Source organism: Coregonus lavaretus, assembly GCF_964263955.1.
Source record: "Coregonus lavaretus genome assembly, chromosome: 3".
Classification (NCBI taxonomy): domain Eukaryota; kingdom Metazoa; phylum Chordata; class Actinopteri; order Salmoniformes; family Salmonidae; genus Coregonus; species Coregonus lavaretus.
Window position 1 is genome coordinate 57323527 of NC_139990.1, and position 21292 is coordinate 57344818.

Consider the following 21292-nt stretch of genomic DNA (forward strand, 5'->3'; position numbering starts at 1 on the left):
TTGTTTGCAACAGGAAGTGGCAATTAAATGCAAGCTTCAGAAAAATAATGTAATTGCTAAAACATTTCTAGCCTGCCTATCTATGGGTAACAGGGATGATGTGTTACGCTAGACCCACTCCATAAAACACCAGAAAATTGCCAAAAAGAGTAGAACCAGCCCACCTGCTTTTACTTTATGATTTGACTATTATATGTTTAATGTTTCTTTTAAAAAGGAATAGTTTCACCGTATTAAAGCGAAAGTTCAGTTCACGTAACAGGGTTGACCTTAAAATGAGGGACACTATTCACATGAAATTAATAATAATCTTAAAAAATGACTTTGTCAACAAATATCTAGGGCTTTACAAACGTGGATAGATTTTCTTGATTAAGTGGCTGGAATCTTCCTAGAACAGATTTATTGAATTCTTCATGTGGTCTATATTAAAGGGCACTTCATGTTATATAACAGGCGTTTAAAATTCAATATTGGTGCACAATTTCTACTTATAATATCAAATGAACGCAAAAGACACTACTTTCATGGAACAACCCAGAGATGCTTCAGTAAATGAGTGTGTGGGAGGAGAAGTAGAAAATAAATGTGAAAAGCTACAGGCAGTCAGCACTGATATTAGTGCAAGAAAATATGTTTTTGTGCATGCAAATGTGACTATATTGTCTATCAGAGATTTGAATATGATTTGCATAATCACAATAGTGTCTGAAATCAGTAAACATAATAAAGGCATGTATCTTTTTGTGTTGTCTTCACAATCTACTGTTTGGCATGAGTGGCAGACTGTCAGTTGAATTGTCTAAAATGAGACTTATCAATTGAATCGCCATTCACACCTTTGCCATTATTTGATAAGAAATAATGTATGTTTCTAAACAATAATTGGGGTACATTTGTTCAACATAAAAATCCATACTCCGAGTGGCGCAGTGGTCTAAGGCAGTGGTCTAAGGCACTGCATCGCAGTGCTAGCTGTGCCACTAGAGATCCTGGTTCGAATCCAGGCTCTGTCGTAGCCGGCCGCGACCGGGAGACCCATGGGGCGGTGCACAATTGGCCCAGCGTCGTCTAGGGTAGGGGAGGGAATGGCCGGCAGGGGATGTAGCTCAGTTGGTAGAGCATGGCGTTTGCAACGCCAGGGTTGTGGGTTCGATTCCCACGGGGGGGTAAAAAAAGAAAAAAAAAGTAACAATAATGTATGCACTCACTAACTGTAAGTCGCTCTGGATAAGAGCGTCTGCTAAATGACGTAAATGTAAATGTAATACTGTCCTTGGCTGAATAGCCATGCTGAGTGCACCTCCATCCTCCCACCACTGGGCTGCACTGTAGTTCGTAAGCTGCTGTGTTTTTTGATGGTGAAAGCCTGGGTGGCTCCTCTTTGTTCTTCACCTGGCAGAGAAAGAACACCCCTAGCGCCCTGCATCCCTCACTGTGCCACTGTATAGGGCCTAACCCTACCTCTGCTCTGTCAGACTGTTGTTAATATTGATTCACTTAATTGGTTGAACTTAATCTCTCCCATGGAACTCTGAGAGCGCCCTGGCCAGCCCAGAATGCACACTGTCCGTTCTAGAATCCAGCGCCAGGGGATAAAAGCTGCCATGTCACAACCCCGAGAATAACCTCACTCATACCACATCTTAGAGGCTAAAGACTATGTATATATCTCTTTCTCTTTTCGTCTTCTCTCTCTCTTTCACTCTCTCTCTCTTTTATTTTCTCTTTCTCTCACTCGCTTTCTCTTTCACTCACTCTCTTTCTTTCTTTCTTTCTTTATTTCTTTCTTTCTTTCTTTCTCTCTTCTTTCTTTCTTTCTTTCTTTCTTTCTTTCTTTCTTTCTTTCTTTCTTTCTTTCTTTCTTTCTTTCTTTCTTTCTTTCTTTCTTTCTTTCTTTCTTTCTTTCTTTCTTTCTTTCTTTCTTTCTTTCTTTCTTTCTTTCTTTCTTTCTCTCTCTATTTATTTTTGTATTTCTCTCTGTCTCTCTTTCTCTTCATTTCCAGACATTCTACACAGCAGCAAACCAACAAAGTCATCACCAGCACCAGTCAACTCATCAAACAACTCTCTGACATCATCACTGGCTCTACACGGGTTAAAAATCTAAATTATTTCATCTATTTCTCTAAACTTTGTATCTAATTTGGATAAATACAAAGAAGCAGAGACATGAATTAAGATAATTGTCATTAATCTTCTTTCTTTGTTTTCACAGCAAGATCGTCTTCGCCTGACTAGACTTAAGACAGAACTCTCGGAGTCGGTTCAACGTTATGGAGATCTGCAAAAGGTGCCCTTGCATTGCCTCTTGTCTTCTCATCTGTTTAGTGGGGTGTTGTTCTATAGAGAGTGGTGCCCTTGCATTGCCTCATGTCTTCTCATCTGTTTAGTGGGGTGTTGTTCTATAGAGAACGGTGCCCTTGCATTGCCTCATGTCTTCTCATCTGTTTAGTGGGGTGTTGTTTGATAGAGAACGGTGCCCTTGCATTGCCTCATGTCTTCTCATTTGTTTAGTGGGATGTTGTTCTATAGAGAACGGTGCCCTTGCATTGCCTCATGTCTTCTCATCTGTTTAGTGGGGTGTTGTTCTATAGAGAATGTTGACCATGTGACATGGAAAATAAAGAGCTGATTTGCAACACGGCTGCAATATACAGTATGTTTTACAATATTAACTAAATGCTTCTCTCACGCTCTTGTGCTCTCTCTCTTCTTGTGTCTCTTCAGAAAATTGCAGACCGTTCGAGGGCCTTGCTACCCCCGGCACAGACAGAAATGAAGCAGGTGAGTTTGATGCATAGTGTATCAGTCTGTAATGGCCTTTGTTCCATTGTGAAGGTGACAACGCTCATTAGAGACAAAGATAATAAGCTTGGCCCTCCTTGTTTGATTGCCTTCTCATGAGAGGTTCTTTTGAAGCTTTGTCTAGTGTCTCCTCTCTTCTCTTCACTCTTCTCTCAGTTCTCTCCCCCTCTCTTCTCTTCGCTCTTCTCTGTTTTCCCTCCCGCTTATTAGCCATACACCCAAGTCCCTTCAATACTGCTACAGTTTTCAACAAGTTGCAGACTCATCTGTATTTTTCTGTCAGTTGAAAAGTTCAAAAGGGACAGACACATTTTGGGTTGTATGTATTTTCTGCAGGACATAGTTGTTCCGGCTGCATCAACACAGAATCAAATCTTCCCATCTCTTCAGGGGAGGAGGTTGTATGATAAGAGATCTGTGATGGGATGATCCTGCTTTTTTTCACTGAGGAAGAGAGACGGGTGAAAGATAGGAAGAGAGAGAAAGATCGAGAGAGGGAGAGATCAGAAGAGGAGACAACAGATAGGTCGGTATTGAATATGATCCACAGACAGTAAAAAAAGGACGAGATGGACTCTGATACCGTGTGACGATTCTATCCATCCACCTTTTCTTACGCTTTCATGGGTAACCAACACTTTCAGACTACTGAGATGGAAAAATTAGAATTCAATCTAAATTCAATCAGACACCACAGAAATAGACGGACTCACTCACATACAGTGGTAAATCATGACAATTTGTATGTCTATATTAGGATTTATACTTATAGTCATGGGTTATACCATGTAAAAACTGGCTTGAGGTTAGATAACAGGTATCATGTTGATACACCAGAAAGCATCGTGTCTGGAGACCTCTCTCTCTCTCTCTTCTGTGTAACCCGTGGTTCTTTCCCCGAATCTAAGGAGTATTTTGTCTCCCGTGGAGACATCTAGTACAAATGATCAAATGAGATATATATCCTTCTTAGAACACCTTTGGGGACAGGAGAGGAGAGAGACAACAAAACAACAATACCCCAAAGTAATTTGTTGTAAGAGATGAATGAACAGTGAATCTTTTTGAAGGTGTCACATTTCAATGAGTTCTAAGAGGGACTGAGTGGATTCTTTTTACCTCTTCACAATGCAATTCAATCATGATTGAATTTATTCATACATTACACTGGCAATAACAACACTGAAAACTGCACTGATCCTTATCAAAAGCACTCAGTAAAGCTAATGAGAAACCCAGACATTCTTTATGATGCACTGTGTAGTGTTACTGTGTTGTAGGTGACACTATATTGCTGTACACTGTAAAAAAATATATTAAAAAATGTTGTTTTTAAGGTAACTTACTGGCATCCAGTTACCTGTAAGTTACTATAAAAAAAAAAGCACAGTATATTACTGTAAATTCAGAATACATTTTTGTGTGATGTCTCATTTAGCTGTTCATACCTGATAGCTAGGCTGTCATTGCCTGATCTTCATCTCACCTTTTAAACTTTCACTATAATGTCCTGGAATAATATCAGTACGATCATGTCAAGTAGAGCGCTGCCTGAAAATCAACGCAAATAGCTATAACTTATGTTGATGTTATTGAAACATATTTCACATTTTCCTGAAAGTGTTCTTTTTTGAAATCATACTCAAATGACCCGCTGGAGAATAGACAAACTCAGGTATGTAGCCCTACTGAAGACACTAGTATCAAGGTTCTCCTTACACACCCCTGAACCCTACAGCACCAGGACACCAGAGGCTAATGTATTAAGGCTTATTTTCTGCTGAATCAATTTTATTTCATTATGCTGGTTTAAGAGGAAAACGTCTCAGACTCCAGATATAAGGACAGGTTATGTAACAGTGATTACCTTCAGTGAAGAAATTAACTTAATTGGCACGCCATTCACATTCATGAAAAAAGTTATTCATTTTTTCATAAACGTGAATAAGGAATATTTATTCTCAAATTACTACATTTCTGCAGTTTTAGGGACAAAGCAGTTGGTCTATAATTTAGTATAGCCCAGCCAAGAGACCTATACCTCGGATGTCAGTAACACTACTGTAGCAGATGGTGCATATTCAATGACAACAAAAAGCAAGAACAGCACAGAAGGTAGAGCAGATAGGCTGTGTGGTCGACATTGAGTGGGTAGACCAAAGACACTGGCCCTCCTCTAGCCCCTCTAGCCCCTCCCACCTCCGTACTGAAGAAGCTACCCACAGTAAGAGAGGAAAGAGAGGAAGATGTGCTGTCTGTGCTCTAGGACAGGATGATTGGATGATTCACAATGTGGGCAGGAAAAACAAAAGCCACCTCAGGGTTTCATCAATGTCATACATATGCAATTAGGGGTCAAAATTAGCAGATCAATGTGCGCCTCTTTCAATGACCGACTCCCACGTTTCCATTGAGTATGCTGAAAGGAGAGCGAGCTAAGTAAACTCTCTGCACAGAGAAGAAAAGGGTCCTAGTCCTTTTTGATCTGGACTTGGGTAAACAGTGTGAAGAGGGGGTGGCAGTTGGCTAAAGTGATATATCTAAAGTCTTTATCATCATCGGTGTGAAACATTCTAGTTGTGTTGAGGTGAAATTGTATTCCAGGGGTACAGGATGTTTTCCCCCTAGTTACTCTCCAGTTGACTCAGGTACTGTGGCACAGACGACCATGAGTCAGCCAGGGGTTAGCCCTGTGCTGTGAACCACATTGTCTGACCTAGACCTTTAGTGGAGTCAGGCAGAAAGAGGTGCAGGACAAGCACCTGCAATGCAAGTTGGTATTTTCAAAACAAATCTAATTATAATGTTATCTTCTTTGCTCTTGTTTACATGTTTGTTTGTCTGTCTGTTCCTGTGTGTGTGTGTGTGTGTGTGTGTATGCGTGTGCACATGTGTGTGTGCGCTTATGTGTGTGTGTGAGCACAGAGTCCCCAGACTCCGTTTGCAGAGCTGTGTGAGGAGGGGGGTCCCCTGTTTGGCGACGCAGCAGAGAGCTCCGAGGGGGATGGACAGGAGCAAGCATTCCTCTCAGAGATCAGTGAGGAAGATGTGGAGGCCCTTCGCCAGAGAGAAGAGGCCCTGATGCAGATTGAGGTATGGAGCTCAGACATCCACATGCTGTACCTGAGTTTACAACACCCTGCCTTAACGTCTCAGTGTTCCTGAGGAGAAACGGGCAAAACGTTCAGCTTTCCAATGGCACCATGGCTTTCAAATGAATGGTTTGCTATCTGAAGTATGCAGTGTTCAAAGTGAGAGGTGATTTAATCTATTTCTCAATAGAAAGGGCAGTAAGTGCATCTATCCAGCATCAGCTTTGAGCCGGTAGCCGTGTCTTTAGTTGAGTTGTTTTGAAAATTACAACACTTTCCAGCCAAAGTGCCCAGAGTATCCTTAGATTGCATTGAGAGAGAGAGAGATAAACACTATGAATTAACAAACTAAAAAACAAACAAACGTTCTGATAAAGCTTGTCGTTTACAAAGTGGCCAGAGAGTGCATTGCCCCGATGCTATTTTCTTCAGAGAGGTCAATAACAACACTCTACTTTATAAATAGACACTCAGCCAATCCCAGACTACACCTCCTATCTGGGCAGCCTATTAGTATTATGTCCCAGTACTGAAGCCGTTTTCACCGTCTCTTCTGCATATTAAATGTTACCCAATTACCTAGGTGCCTTTATAGGCCTGTTTGTTCTCTTACCTAAGCGTGGATGGAATCATAATGTTCACCAGACTTCGTTTCAAGGCTCATTTTGAAATACAAAGCATCACACCATGTAACTCCAGGGTTACGTCCCAAATGGCACCCTATTCCATATTTAGTGCACAACAAACCCATAGGACTCTGGTCAAAAGTAGTACACTATATAGGGAATAGGGTATCGTTTGGGATGCTGCCCAGGTCTGTCTCCACCCAAACAGCTGTTTTCCTCTCTTCCGCCGGTGTCTGAGACAGATGTGGAACCAGATAGATGTGAACTCTAAACGACAGGATCGCTCCGCTGTGGGTGACATAAATGGATCTGATTTCAAAGAGGTTTCAGATATTTGTTGTCATCATCGGCATCTCCTGATGTTAGGTTTATCGTATGGGACCCTCAGCATATTTGGTGTGCTCTTTGGAGAAAACTTTTGAGAAGAAAAAGAAACACTCTAATTGCTTTAATCAACTTGATTAAGTGTTGTGATAACATATGGACAACATTCAAGAAAGCAGGCCAGAATCTCACACAGCATGCTTTTGAAATGACAACATGATACAACCCATTCCAGCTTTGAAGGGAGTTTACAATTCACTGCAATGGGTGAAAAGACTTGAAGACTAATAACAATATTTTTGGGGGCGTTGTATGTATCTGTAGTCAGAGTCAGACCTTTCAGAAGTTTAACATTGATGTTCAGAATCACCTAATCTAGCCACATCGCATGAGCCTTTGTCGAACAAGAATGGAAAAGTAGCAGCATCAATCTGTCCTCATTGAGTAGCACAACACCACCAAACTACTGAATCAGCCTCAGACACGACTGACAGCGTAATTTGTGTGGAGCGGTCTGAGATGGAGGTAGTCATGATGATAGGTTGTTCAGGTAGGCACTGAGATGGAGGGAGTCATTTGATTGGTAGCTCAGACAGGGTTGTCTGGCTTCTGCTTTAGTCATACCCACACGGATAAATGTCAGAGTGACTTCCCTGGCAGGTGCTGAGGAGCCTGATGGTGAACCCTGGTGAGCCTAATAATATCTGACAATGTGCTTTTCCCTGTCTATACCCCCCCCCCTCTCTCTCTCTCTCTCTCTCTCTCTCTCTCTCTCTCTCTCTCTCTCTGTCTTTCTCTCTCTTTCTTTCTTTCTTTCTCTCTCTCTCCTCTTTCACTCTCTATCTCTCTCTCTCTCTCTCTCTCTCCTCTCTCTCAGTCCATCTCCCTGAGGACCTTAAGATCAGTTTCTGTCTGCTGTTATCCAAGTAAAACGCTATCAGCACTTCCCTTCTGAGAAAATAATAAGTTGATCTGTTGCCCGGGGTAGTTTGCATCCCTCAGTGTGTGTGTGTGTGTGTGTGTGTGTGTGTGTGTGTGTGTGTGTGTGTGTGTATGCACTCAGACAAGGCGTTCTCGCTGTGAATGGGAGAAAAAGAGTGCAGCAGTTTTCAAACAGGGACCGATGGGGAACATGGGAGGTTACTGTGGTTCTCTCCTACTGACGGAAAAAAGTATTTAGTCAGCCACCAATTGTGCAAGTTCTCCCACTTAAAAAGATGAGAGAGGCCTGTAATTTTCATCATAGGTACACGTCAACTATGACAGACAAATTGAGAAAATAAAATCCAGAAAATCACATTGTAGGATTTTTAATGAATTTATTTGCAAATTATGGTGGAAAAAAAGTATTTAGTCAGCCACCAATTGTGCAAGTTCTCCCACTTAAAAAGATGAGAGAGGCCTGTAATTTTCATCATAGGTACACGTCAACTATGACAGACAAATTGAGAAAATAAAATCCAGAAAATCACATTGTAGGATTTTTAATGAATTTATTTGCAAATTATGTTGGAAAATAAGTATTTGGTCACCTACAAACAAGCAAGATTTCTGGCTCTCAGAGACCTGTAACTTCTTCTTTAAGAGGCTCCTCTGTCCTCCACTCGTTACCTGTATTAATGGCACCTGTTTGAACTTGTTATCAGTATAAAAGACACCTGTCCACAACCTCAAACAGTCACACTCCAAACTCCACTATGGCCAAGACCAAAGAGCTGTCAAAGGACACCAGAAACTAAATTGTAGACCTGCACCAGGCTGGGAAGACTGAATCTGCAATAGGTAAGCAGCTTGGTTTGAAGAAATCAACTGTGGGAGCAATTATTAGGAAATGGAAGACATACAAGACCACTGATAATCTCCCTCGATCTGGGGCTCCACGCAAGATCTCACCCCGTGGGGTCAAAATGATCACAAGAACGGTGAGCAAAAATCCCAGAACCACACGGGGGGACCTAGTGAATGACCTGCAGAGAGCTGGGACCAAAGTAGCAAAGCCTACCATCAGTAACACACTACGCCGCCAGGGACTCAAATCCTGCAGTGCCAGACGTGTCCCCCTGCTTAAGCCATTACATGTCCAGGCCCGTCTGAAGTTTGCTAGAGTGCATTTGGATGATCCAGAAGAGGATTGGGAGAATGTCATATGGTCAGATGAAACCAAAATAGAACTTTTTGGTAAAAACTCAACTCGTCGCGTTTGGAGGACAAAGAATGCTGAGTTGCATCCAAAGAACACCATACCTACTGTGAAGCATGGGGGTGGAAACATCATGCTTTGGGGCTGTTTTTCTGCAAAGGGACCAGGACGACTGATCCGTGTAAAGGAAAGAATGAATGGGGCCATGTATCGTGAGATTTTGAGTGAAAACCTCCTTCCATCAGCAAGGGCATTGAAGATGAAACGTGGCTGGGTCTTTCAGCATGACAATGATCCCAAACACACCTCCCGGGCAACGAAGGAGTGGCTTCGTAAGAAGCATTTCAAGGTCCTGGAGTGGCCTAGCCAGTCTCCAGATCTCAACCCCATAGAAAATCTTTGGAGGGAGTTGAAAGTCTGTGTTGCCCAGCGACAGCCCCAAAACATCACTGCTCTAGAGGAGATCTGCATGGAGGAATGGGCCAAAATACCAGCAACAGTGTGTGAAAACCTTGTGAAGACTCACAGAAAACGTTTTACCTGTGTCATTGCCAACAAAGGGTATATAACAAAGTATTGAGAAACTTTTGTTATTGACCAAATACTTATGTTCCACCATAATTTGCAAATAAATTCATTAAAAATCCTACAATGTGATTTTCTGGAAAAGAAATTCTCATTTTGTCTGTCACAGTTGACGTGTACCTATGATGAAAATTACAGGCCTCTCTAATTTTTTTAAGTGGGAGAACATGCACAATTGGTGTCTGACTAAATACTTTTTTTCCCCACTGTACGCTAAGGATACACTGCTGTTCATATGACACACCAACACTGGGATCAGTCAGGAGGAGTTTAACACCATAGACATATAATAACCATATTGAGTGTACCCATGAGGGTGTGTAGCACATGGGGATGTGTGAAACGTACTCCTCAGCCTGAAGTGTCCCCACTTGCGCCAGCGTATAGCTAGCTTTTCTCGTTGCGCCGACTGGTAAGACTCTTCAGGAGGGCGGTCACGTGTGCTAGCAAGGCAGAGGTCCTGGGTTCGAGCCTCGGTGTGAGCCGAATCAGGAAGAAGTGGTGCTCGCTAAGCAAGCAGCTTGACGTCCTTTACAGGTGCAGTCAGATTACTGTGGTCTGAGAGGCTTTATCACCGTTCTAGTCATTCTATGTTTAACATTCCTCTGGGATGGGTAATTCAATTTAGCCCTATCGTCCTTGACTACCATGATATTATTATAAATGCTCAGAGAGAGAGACTGAAGATAGACTATGAGGTAGTATCAGGCGTCGGTGGCGGAGGTTTATTCTGCCTCTGTACTGTCAGCTCCCAGCTGCCCCTCACACACACCGGAGATCATTTCATCAAAATGAATTCATAAAAAAGCTCAGGGCAAAGCAGAGGACAGCTTTCAGGGGGAATCTGAATACAACACCTGGCCCTGGGAAGAGGGAAAAAACGGCAAAGCGTGTCTCTCCTACCAATGCATCCACAGGACAGTGAATCTGATGCTCTGCCCTGGCAGACAGGTAGCACCCCTACATGCAGCTCTCAGGTGTGGTCATAAAAAGACGAACAAGTGGTTCAATAAGAAACCAAAACCTTTGTCATCATCCAAAACCGATTGATTAAATCTTGTACATGATTTGGCAGTACGTGTAGGAACAAACTGCAACATCAATGGTCTGCATAGCACAGACCTATAGCAATATGTGGGACTTCCATGGATGTTGCAGGATTTCCAGGGTTGTGGAGTAACTGATTACAAAAAACTGTAACTGTAATCACTCACGTTACCAGCAAAAAAATATGTAATCAGATTACAGATACTTTGGAATACTAGATGATTACATCTTGGATTACTTTTACATTCAGAAAGGACGTTTGCGAAAAAATTAGTTATTGCACCTTTCTGTTTTCTCAATGACATTCAATTCAGCATTGAAAAAAAGGCGCAAGTTAAAGTTTGTTCCACCTGAGCGAGTCTGACCACAATTCAGAGACCACTATGATGACACACCAAATGCGTTTGATGGATATTTTTTGTCTTCTTCTAATTTAACATAATTAGATTACGTTACTGAGTTTGGGTAATCCAGAAGTTACGTTACTGATTAACATTTTTGACAGGTAATCTCACCATAAAAGGCTATGCATATAAAATACACACCTCCCTAAAAGTGACCGTATTGTGGAGGAATTACATAAACAGGAAACGTGTGAAGAAATCACAACGACATACAGTCTCCTCCTCATCATGGAGACTCACAAACATAATAAATCACAATATCAATATAATAAATAGACAACATACATCACAACACAACCTCAACAAAAACCTTTAGCAACCAGGATTCACGCAACAGGAAACCATAAAATGTAAATACAAATATTGTCATTCTGGCCATGCCTTAGGATGCCCTTCGGTTCATATGCTGTGTATCTTCTTTAGTGTGTGTTCTGGGGTGTTAGGTCTTTGGACAGCTGCAGCAAAGGCAACATTTGATTTTACATTATAAACCGTTTATTCAGCAAGGGCAAAAAAGGGACATCTCACGCTCCAGCCCTTTGAAAGCAAGTGCATGTGGGAAAATGTCATCGTTTTTCCCAATTCTTTTCACCAGTAAGCGTGCACGTAAATCTGCTTAACAGTTTTTCTGCTGTGGCAGTGACACTGTGTCCTGTTGCCCGATGCCTTTGGGCTGAGGTGGGAGATGTGGAGAGAATCTCCTATCAGTGCTTAACACATTTATCAGAAAGAGAGGGAGAGTAAGAGAGAGGGAGGGAGGGAGGGAGGGAGGGAGGGAGGATAGAGGGAAATAAGGGAGGATGGGGATAGAGAGAAATAGAGAGAGAGAATGGTAGAGAGAGAAAGCGAAAAGGAGGGAGAGAAGGGGAGGGTGGAGGAAAGAGAGAGAGAGGTATTTTGGTTCACACTTTCAGCCTCCAGCTTTCTAGATGGTTGTAGCATGGATTTACATGATCTTCAGTGTTGTAATGCTTTGTCATACGGGGGTTGCCATTTCAAGGTACTTTCATGTAAAGGTGATGACAGCTAAACTGCCTTTGTATCTAGTCTACAGAAGATTCCTTTTCAACTATTGATAATGACAGGGAGAAAGGCCACGATCCATCGATCATCTTCTGTGCGTTTTATTCACATTGGCTGCCTGATTGAAAGTCATAGCAGAGAGTGGACTGGCGCTGAGCTTTCAATGAAGAGAAGAGAAGTAGCCGTCCGTTCAAAATGAGAAAGATGAGTGACCGTGCAGCGGGAAGAAGAGAGGAGAAAATGACGAGTGTTGACAGCAGATGATGAGTAATGTGACTGTGCAGGGTGAATACAACATCATCTCAAGGTGCCAGGATAGGAACAGACATGGCAGGGCAGTCTGACTTGGTCCAGCTCTTCAACCAGTGTCTGTCTGCACCTGAGAGCCAACATACATAGCACTACTCCACCTCACCCCATCTATGTTCATACAAAAAGTATAGATTTGATAGAAAATCCTCAGACAGCTATTTCAACAGACATATTATCTCTCTCTCTCTCTCTCTCTCTCTCTCTCTCTCTCTCTCTCGCTCTCCTCCCCTCTGTTCCAGTCTGGTTGACAGGTATGCTCTCGTTCCTCGGCTGGTACACAAAGGACAGGAGGGTGGCTCACCTGTTGGAGGGTGACGGAGCGAGCCCTGAATCTCCCAGACTCCTCTGCAGGGGGCGGTGCCAATGCCAGCCACCCATCAGAGCTTTGAGCCGTGCGGCTGCGTTCGTTCGTTCGTCGTGGCTGAGCTGCATCCGAATGAGGTCCTATTTCTGGTGCTGCTGATAATTTACCTGGAGGAGGAGGGTATCATTTGCTTCACTGCCTCACAGTTGAGTTACCTCCACTCCGCAGACACCAGAGGTGATCTCTACACCTGGTCAACTCTAACTCTCACAGGAACTTCAATTCCAGCATATTCATGTCCTTCTAGAGTTTTGCTGGTCCTGTTTGAAGACGGAGTCATTGTTTGGGACTTCATGCATGTAATGTTGTCTTCTCAATGCCTTCATATGTCCCTCATCTCAGCACGACAAGGACTGCCAACTCAAACCAGCTCAAAAAAGACTCCAAAGTGTCCAATGGAAACATTAAAAACATAATGGGCAAACAATTTTCTTTCCATTGTGATCTTGATCCTCAAGTTTTAACATTTGGTAACATATTATATATGAGCCATGACTGAGATGGATCCCACAGGATACATCAGCTTTCTACGGAGGAGAATACAGTCCTATTCTTCCACTTCCTCCTTATTTAGTGTGCACTAAAGCACTATCAGTACACTATCAGCCAATCGACTGGTCTTGTCTTCAGTTCTGTCAGCCAATCAGCATGTTTGAAGCCTTTGGAATCAACCTGCAATCTCTCATGGCAATGCTCATATCAGCCAATCGTCAGATCTAATTTCTGGCGGTGTCATCCCGACCCAGACTCTTGTTAGACCTCAGGAACATGAGGAATGGAACAGCAGTGGCGACCGGCGGACCTGTCAGTCAGCCACTTGTTTTTGTCTCCTTTATCTCAGTGTGCAGTTTAATTGTGTGTCTGGTGTTGTTACGGTGGCCTCTGTGTCAGATGGAACTGATGTCTGCATCTCTGTCTGACATTTATTTCTCATGAAACAAATACAGGCCCCTCTGCCTCTTACAAGAGCTCTGTTTGTTGGCTGTCTATTGCATCACAGAAACACCATAACGACAGATGTGGTATTGACATGAAGAGTCAAACAAGACTTCTACATACTGTCAGTGGTGGAAAAAGTACCCAATTTTCATACTTGAGTAAAAGTAAAGATACCTTAATAGAAACAATGACTAAAGTAAAAGTGAAAGTCACCTAGTAAAAAAAGTCTACAAGTATTTGGTTTTAAATATACTTAAGTGTCAAAAGTAAAAGTGTAAATCATTTCAAATTGCTTATATTAAGTAAACCAGACGGCACTATTTTCTTGTTTTATTTTATTTACAGATAGCCAGAGGCACACTCCAACATCATTTACAAATGAAGCATGTGTGTTTAATGAGTCCGCCAGATCAGAGGCAGTAGGGATGACCAGGGATGTTCTCTTGATAAGTGTGTGAATTGGACAATTTTCTTGTCCTGCTAAGCATTCAAAATGTAACGAGTACTTTTGGGTGTCAGGAGTATGGAGTAAAAAGTACATTATTTTCTTTAGGAATGTATTGATGTAAAAGTAAAAGTAGTCAAAAATATAAATAGTAAAGTAAAGTACATATCCCCCCAAAAAACTACTTAAGTAGTACTTTCAAGTATTTTTAATTAAGTACTTTACACCACTGCATACTATAGACACACTGACATGGGATATTTCTTCACCACCATGAATTATGAAAGTGGAGCTGAATTGCTAGCAAGACTACCAATAGTCTTGGGTGAGAGTAGGATTCCAGTTCCTAATACCTTAAGACCTTTTCCCAACATTTGTCTTTCAAAGGACTCCGGTTGTCTTTTGAGGTCATTGTGCTGTTGTCTATGGATGATTAATTCAGAGTGTACAGAAAGTGCAGCAGAGCATATGGAACATAGCCTGTCCCCATCCCAACATGGGTCAACCCTCTCTGGGGGACATTATGTATGGTCGGTGGGATGGGTGTGGGTGTGTGGGTAGACTGAGACCCTCCTGTTGAAAACAGAGTGAACCTGGGGCTGGGAGGCCAATGGCGGAAGAGTGGCCATGAGCTTAATATAACCCTGTAAAATATGGAAAAGCGCACACATCTGGCCCTAAGCCTCCCCACTCCCACTCCACCCCCAGGCAGGCAGGGATCTGAACAGAAGACAGCCCATCACTCTCTCGCTCTCTCTCTCTCTCTCTCTCGCTTTCTCTCTCTCTTCTATTCACACTCTCACTCATGACTTTGTTATAGCGTTCTGTCATTGTAATGAACTGAGTTCAGATTGCCAGCAACCGCTTTGCCAGGTAAAATAAATGTGTTGTTATTCTATTCCTGTGTGATGGAGAGGGTTACCCAAAGACGAAAGCAGCAAGAAAGTCTTTAGCGTCATGAGGTTTTGCCAGAGGCCATTTTTGATCCAACCAGATGGTGTTTGCCAAGAGCCAGGATGGCTGCTGCCAGTTTCCACAGCAATATCAGACACCTGTGATGGATGGCCCAGTGGGTGAGGCTATACAAACGCAGCTGTGATTGCATGGCGCTATAATGGAGGAAAGGGGGACCTGTGAGAGGGAGATAGACAGAGGTTTTATAAGCCTTCATATTGCTTTGTGCTGATACACAGATTCAAAGCCAGGAAACTGGGGAGGAGGGAAAAAAGTGCAGGTCACCCAGTGTGGTAATTCTCTCTCTCTCTCTCTCTCTCGCTGTAGTGGCCAGACTGCACACTGACTGAAATGAAAACAGACGTAAACAACACTCTATCAATTACTGTGTCCATACACGTTTATATCGTTTCATATGAAACACAAATTTACATTTAGTTTTTAAGGGGCTTAGTGGAATGGATTTTAAAGGGGCAGTAGTCAAAAACTAGATTTATGCTGTATTTTATAGATATTTCCACACTATGTGGTTGGAATAATACTGTGAAATTGTGAAAATTAGGATAATACCCTTTTAGTGTAAGAGCTGTTTGAAAAGACAGCATGACATTTCAGCTTGTTTTGCATGGGTGGAGTTCACCAGGTGGTATAAGTTAATAGACCAATAAAAAAGAGTGTTTCAAACCTCTGCCAATAACAGCCAGTTTTCAGGGAACATTTCCCTCTCATTAGACTCCTCCAATAAGGTCTCTCACTCAAACCACTCACAGACAGTCCTACCAAAAATGTTGATGAGAAATAGCTTCATGCTAAGAAGCTATTTTTGTTTCTTTTTTACCATTTTAATTGAAAACAATCAAAGTATTTAATTGTTACCAGGAAATGTTTTGATATTGAAATTAAAAACGGCTGCATTGGACCTTTAACTTCAGAGAGTAGTTTCAATATATTTCTTGAAATTGTTTAGTGCTTTGACTTACAGTACATATCCCTGTCTATTTTGGGGAATCCATTGGGACTATAGAAGAAGAAAGCCTGGGGAATGTGGATGGCCCATGACCTCTAGCGTAGAATGTATTTATTTAACCCTTCGTTGTCTGTTTCCTTTACAGAGGGACATGCTGGATGTCAGCCAAATCATGCGCGATCTGGCCAGTATGGTGCACGAGCAGGGAGATGCCATAGGTGAGACATCACGTGTGTGTGTGTGTGTGTTTGTGTGTACGCGTGTGTGTATTTATGATTGCCTGTGCTCCTGTGTGCAGTCATCCATATCTACATATTACTCTGTCTGTCTTTTCATCTCTGTGTCTTTGTAATCCCTTTGATATGTTGACCAACTTTCCAGCATCTCTTTCATCATGACATAGCAGACTTAATTAATCACCTTAGGACTCCCATCGATCAAACCATCTTTTGAACCTTAACACATAATAAATGTTTGCTTGAGAGACAGGTGGGTTACAATAACAGCATGTCCCAGTCTTCTGTTATTGATAAACAAGTCCCGCAACCCAGCGCTGATCTAGACTTGGCAGAGAGAGGGAGAGTGTGGTTCAATGCACAGACAGACAGAGAGATACAGGACAGACAGAACAACAACACCACCATCACCCTGCAGAGAGATGAACTAGAGACAGGAGGGTTGATATGGAACACTAGTCAGGGAAAGAGAAAAACAAGAGAAAGGAGGACAGGAGAGGGGAGATGTACAGATACTGCAGCAGACTGGTTGGAAGAGAGAGAAAGATGAACAAGGGACGCATAAACGGAGCAGCATGACTGATCATACTTGTTCATATCAGTGTGTGTTCCAAACCAAATTTTGCTGTACATGTGTCTATGGTGTGTGTGTGTGTACCTTTGTCTGTGACATATGTGTGTGAGGTTGAGATCTCATAAATGAAGTAAAAGGATTCTACTTCTATTCTAATTGGTTCATTGTGTGGTAGAGTGGCCCTGTGTCTGGCTGCTTTAATCAATCCAGAGTATGATCACCTTTTCTTTTATCTATTTTCACATTTTCTTACTTTTTAACTGTATTGTTAGGAAAGGGCTCGTAAGTAAGCATTTCACAGTAAAGTCTACACTTGTTGTATTCAGCGCGTGTGACAAATACAATTTTATTTTATTGGAATTATACTTTAGACTCATGCCAAGTTTCCAACTCTCACAGACTGAATGCTACAAGAGAACAGGCAACAGGCAATGAGAGAGAAACAAAGAGGAACTGGAGAGCAATGCACAATCTATCCCGGATTCTGTCCATAATTAGGGTACTTAACATTTAGAAGAGTGAATAATGTTCAGCCTTATGGAAGAGAATATTTAAACAAATGGCCCTTTTGTTTCCTAGAGAAGTTCTGGATGGCGCTGACTCCGTGAGTTAGGGCATAAATAAGACTTGTTTGTTGTTTGGCCTTTAGAGATAGGGTTTTCTGAGGTGAACAAGCAGGAGGAAATCTCTCCTTTCAACTTCAGTGTCCCTCCTCGTTTCTCTCACATGCGGTGCACAGGGAAAATAAGAGGAAATAAATAGTGGCGAGTTCATCTGAGGATATAGGGAGGATATATTTGAGTATGATTATGAGGTTATACATTGTGGATACATTGAGACTGTGGATACATTGAGATTGTGGATACATTGAGATTGTGGATACATTGAGACTGTGGATATATTAAGACTGTTGATACATTGAGACTTGATACATTGAGACTGTGGATACATTGAGACTCTGGATACATTGAGACTGTGGATACATTGAGACTGTGGATACATTGAGACTGTGGATACATTGCGACTGTGTATACATTGCGACTGTGTATACATTGAGACTGTTGATACATTGAGACTGTTGATAGGTTGAGACTGTTGATACATTAAGACTGTTGATACATTGAGACTGTGGATACATTAAGACTGTTGATACATTGAAACTGTGGATACATTGAGACTGTTTATACATTGAGACTGTGGATACATTAAGACTGTTGATACATTGAGACTGTGGATACATTGAGACTGTGGATACATTAAGACTGTGGATACATTAAGACTGTTGATACATTAAGACTGTTGATACATTAAGACTGTTGATACATTAAGACTGTTGATACATTGAGACTGTGGATACATTAAGACTGTTGATACATTGAGACTGTGGATACATTGAGACTGTGGATACATTGAGACTGTGGATACATTGAAACTGTGGATACATTGAGACTGTTGATACATTAAGACTGTTGATACATTAAGACTGTTGATACATTGAGACTGTGAATACATTGAGACTGTGGATACATTAAGACTGTTGATACATTGAGACTGTGGATACATTGAGACTGTGGATACATTGAGCGTTGTAGAGGGAAGTGGAAAATTGGTGTGGTGGGAAAGTGCTAAAGTGTGTATGGATGAACATGATGGCTTTAAGAGATGGTGGAGGTGGTAACTGTGAGAGGGTGTTCAGCTCACCAGTGTACAGAGTGAAGGTGCTATGTCCAAGTACCTGAGAGCTGTACTACTCTACTGCTGTAGTCTTTTTCACATCCATTATGGACCACAGACATAATGTGTCTCTCTCCCATCCAACCTTGAAATAGAATCAGGTAAATTGCCTTTTTGCTTTTCTATAGCTGCAGTGCACATGGTGAGATATTTTTTTTAATGTGTGTAATAAAAACTGTCTGAATAAGCTGATGGGGATTTAGGGGAGTAGGGGGGCTGGGGTGTATGGAGGTGTCCAGAGGAGCAGGGGGGCTGGGGTGTATGGAGGTGTCCAGAGGAGCATGGGGGCTGGGATGTATGGAGGTGTCCAGAGGAGCAGGGGGGCTGGGGTGTATGGAGGTGTCCAGAGGAGCAGGGGGGCTGGGGTGTATGGAGGTGTCCAGAGGAGCATGGGGGCTGGGATGTATGGAGGTGTCCAGAGGAGCATGGGGGCTGGGATGTATGGAGGTGTCCAGAGGAGCATGTGGGCTGGGGTGTATGGAGGTGTCCAGAGGAGCAGGGGGGCTGTAGAGGGGCAAATTGAGAAATCAACAAACCCAGGAAGTTTGGATTAGTGCTTTTTAGAGGGCGTGGAGATGACAGTAGCTTCTCTGTGACAAAGCCTCTGCTTCCATGTGGTGACACACTCGACAAAGCCACAGGTCACGCTGTGCCAGGACTGATACAATCAACAACAACAAAAGAGACAGAGAGACAGAGAGACAGAGAGAGAGACAGAGATAGAGAGGCTAGACGAGTGAACTTGGGTCAATCAGAGCTAAAGTGGTTTACTCATTTATTTTACTGTCTAAGTATTGCGTGTTAGTGTCATTGTGGTTAGAGTACAGCATGTTTCCAGTCTTGTGGTTTTTGGGAAGAACCAGCGGAATACAGTGGTTTTCAGATAAGAGGTTATTATGTGTTGATTTAGTGACATTTACTTACATGTCCTTATAATACCCAAATACATTGAGAATGTGGTGAAAATTAATTGTAGCCATGTTTGACAGCTTATGCTTTTCCCTGTTGATAAGATGTTTTTCTCCCTAGAAATATCTTGCATATCAAAGACAGAATTAGTGGAGCATGGTGTGAGGGAAGTAAAGGCTTGTGGTGTGTGTGTGTGTGTGTGTGTGTGTGTGTGTGTTTTCTTGGCATATTATTGTCTCAGAGGTGGCTCAATTGGCTTTGTATTAGCATACTATCTGCGTTATGATTCTTTGCGCAATTAATCAAGCCATGTCCTACAGATATAGGATATTAATTTGAGTCAGTTTGCTACAGCAGGAAAATAATCCTATAGCAAGAGGAAATGTGAATTATTATGGCGATTATAATTAATTGATTTATTTATATTTTTATGGGAAATCTCAAAGTGGAAATTACAAACTTTAAAACTCCAATACATTACTCCTGCAACAGGGAAATCAGATTAAGACTCACCATCTGTATCTGTGTGTCCAATATTCACATATTGATTGATAGAGCACATGTGAAATGCATCTATATTTCATTTCCTCCAAACTCATTTGATGTGATTGACATGCAAAGAGATGTACACAAGCTATAATGGCCATGGTGACTCTCTCTCTCTCTCTCTCTCGCTCTCTCTCTCTCTCTCTCTCTCTCTCTCTCTCTCTCTCTCTCTCTCTCTCTCTCTCTCTCTCTCTCTCTCTCTCTCTCTCTCTCTCTCTCTCTCTCTCTCTCTCTCTCTCTCTCACAAACACAAACACACTCATATCTATTCACAGTCAGCCATACAGAACCCAATAATATCTTGCACTGCCAACATGTTACAAGCTTCACGTCAGCGGTCATGGTTGTCCGGTCTGCTGCTCTCTCGATTCCATCCCCTGCTATTGGACATTTTGGATCTATTCTTTTCACTCCCCCTCAGATGTGTCTCAGTCACACCATCCTGCTGACCAAGCACAATACTCATAAACAGAAAAACACACAGTGACCTGAGTGACCTGAGTGAGAGTGATATATATATATATATATATATTTATATATATATATATATACAGTGGGGAGAACAAGTATTTGATACACTGCCGATTTTGCAGGTTTTCCTACTTACAAAGCATGTAGAGGTCTGTAATTGTTATCATAGGTACACTTCAACTGTGAGAGACGGAATCTAAAACAAAAATCCAGAAAATCACATTAAATGATTTTTAAGTAATTAATTTGCATTTTATTGCATGACATAAGTATTTGATCACCTACCAACCAGTAAGAATTCCGGCTCTCACAGACCTGTTAGTTTTTCTTTAAGAAGCCCTCCTGTTCTCCACTCATTACCTTTATTAACTGCACCGGTTTGAACTCGTTACCTGTATAAAAGACACCTGTCCACACACTCAATCAAACAGACTCCAACCTCTCCACAATGGCCAAGACCAGAGAGCTGTGTAAGGACATCAGGGATAAAATTGTAGACCTGCACAAGGCTGGGATGGGCTACAGGACAATAGGCAAGCAGCTTGGTGAGAAGGCAACAACTGTTGGCGCAATTATTAGAAAATGGAAGAAGTTCAAGATGACAGTCAATCACCCTCGGTCTGGGGTTCCATGCAAGATCTCACCTCGTGGGGCATCAATGATCATGAGGAAGGTGAGGGATCAGCCCAGAACTACACGGCAGGACCTGGTCAATGACCTGAAGAGAGCTGGGACCACAGTCTCAAAGAAAACCATTAGTAACACACTACGCCGTCATGGATTAAAATCCTG

General features: G+C 42.1%; 1 protein-coding gene across 1 annotated transcript in view; it reads left to right on the forward strand.

Moving 5' to 3' along the window:
* The window catches only part of tsnare1 (T-SNARE Domain Containing 1), a 96940-nt gene that overhangs the window by 39471 nt on the left and 36177 nt on the right, over positions 1-21292 (forward strand). The window contains exons 5-9 of the mRNA XM_084157245.1: positions 2007-2097; positions 2219-2293; positions 2731-2787; positions 5734-5901; positions 16176-16248. Coding sequence (XP_084013371.1) covers positions 2007-2097; positions 2219-2293; positions 2731-2787; positions 5734-5901; positions 16176-16248 — 464 coding nt within the window. The remainder of the gene's footprint in view (positions 1-2006; positions 2098-2218; positions 2294-2730; positions 2788-5733; positions 5902-16175; positions 16249-21292) is intronic.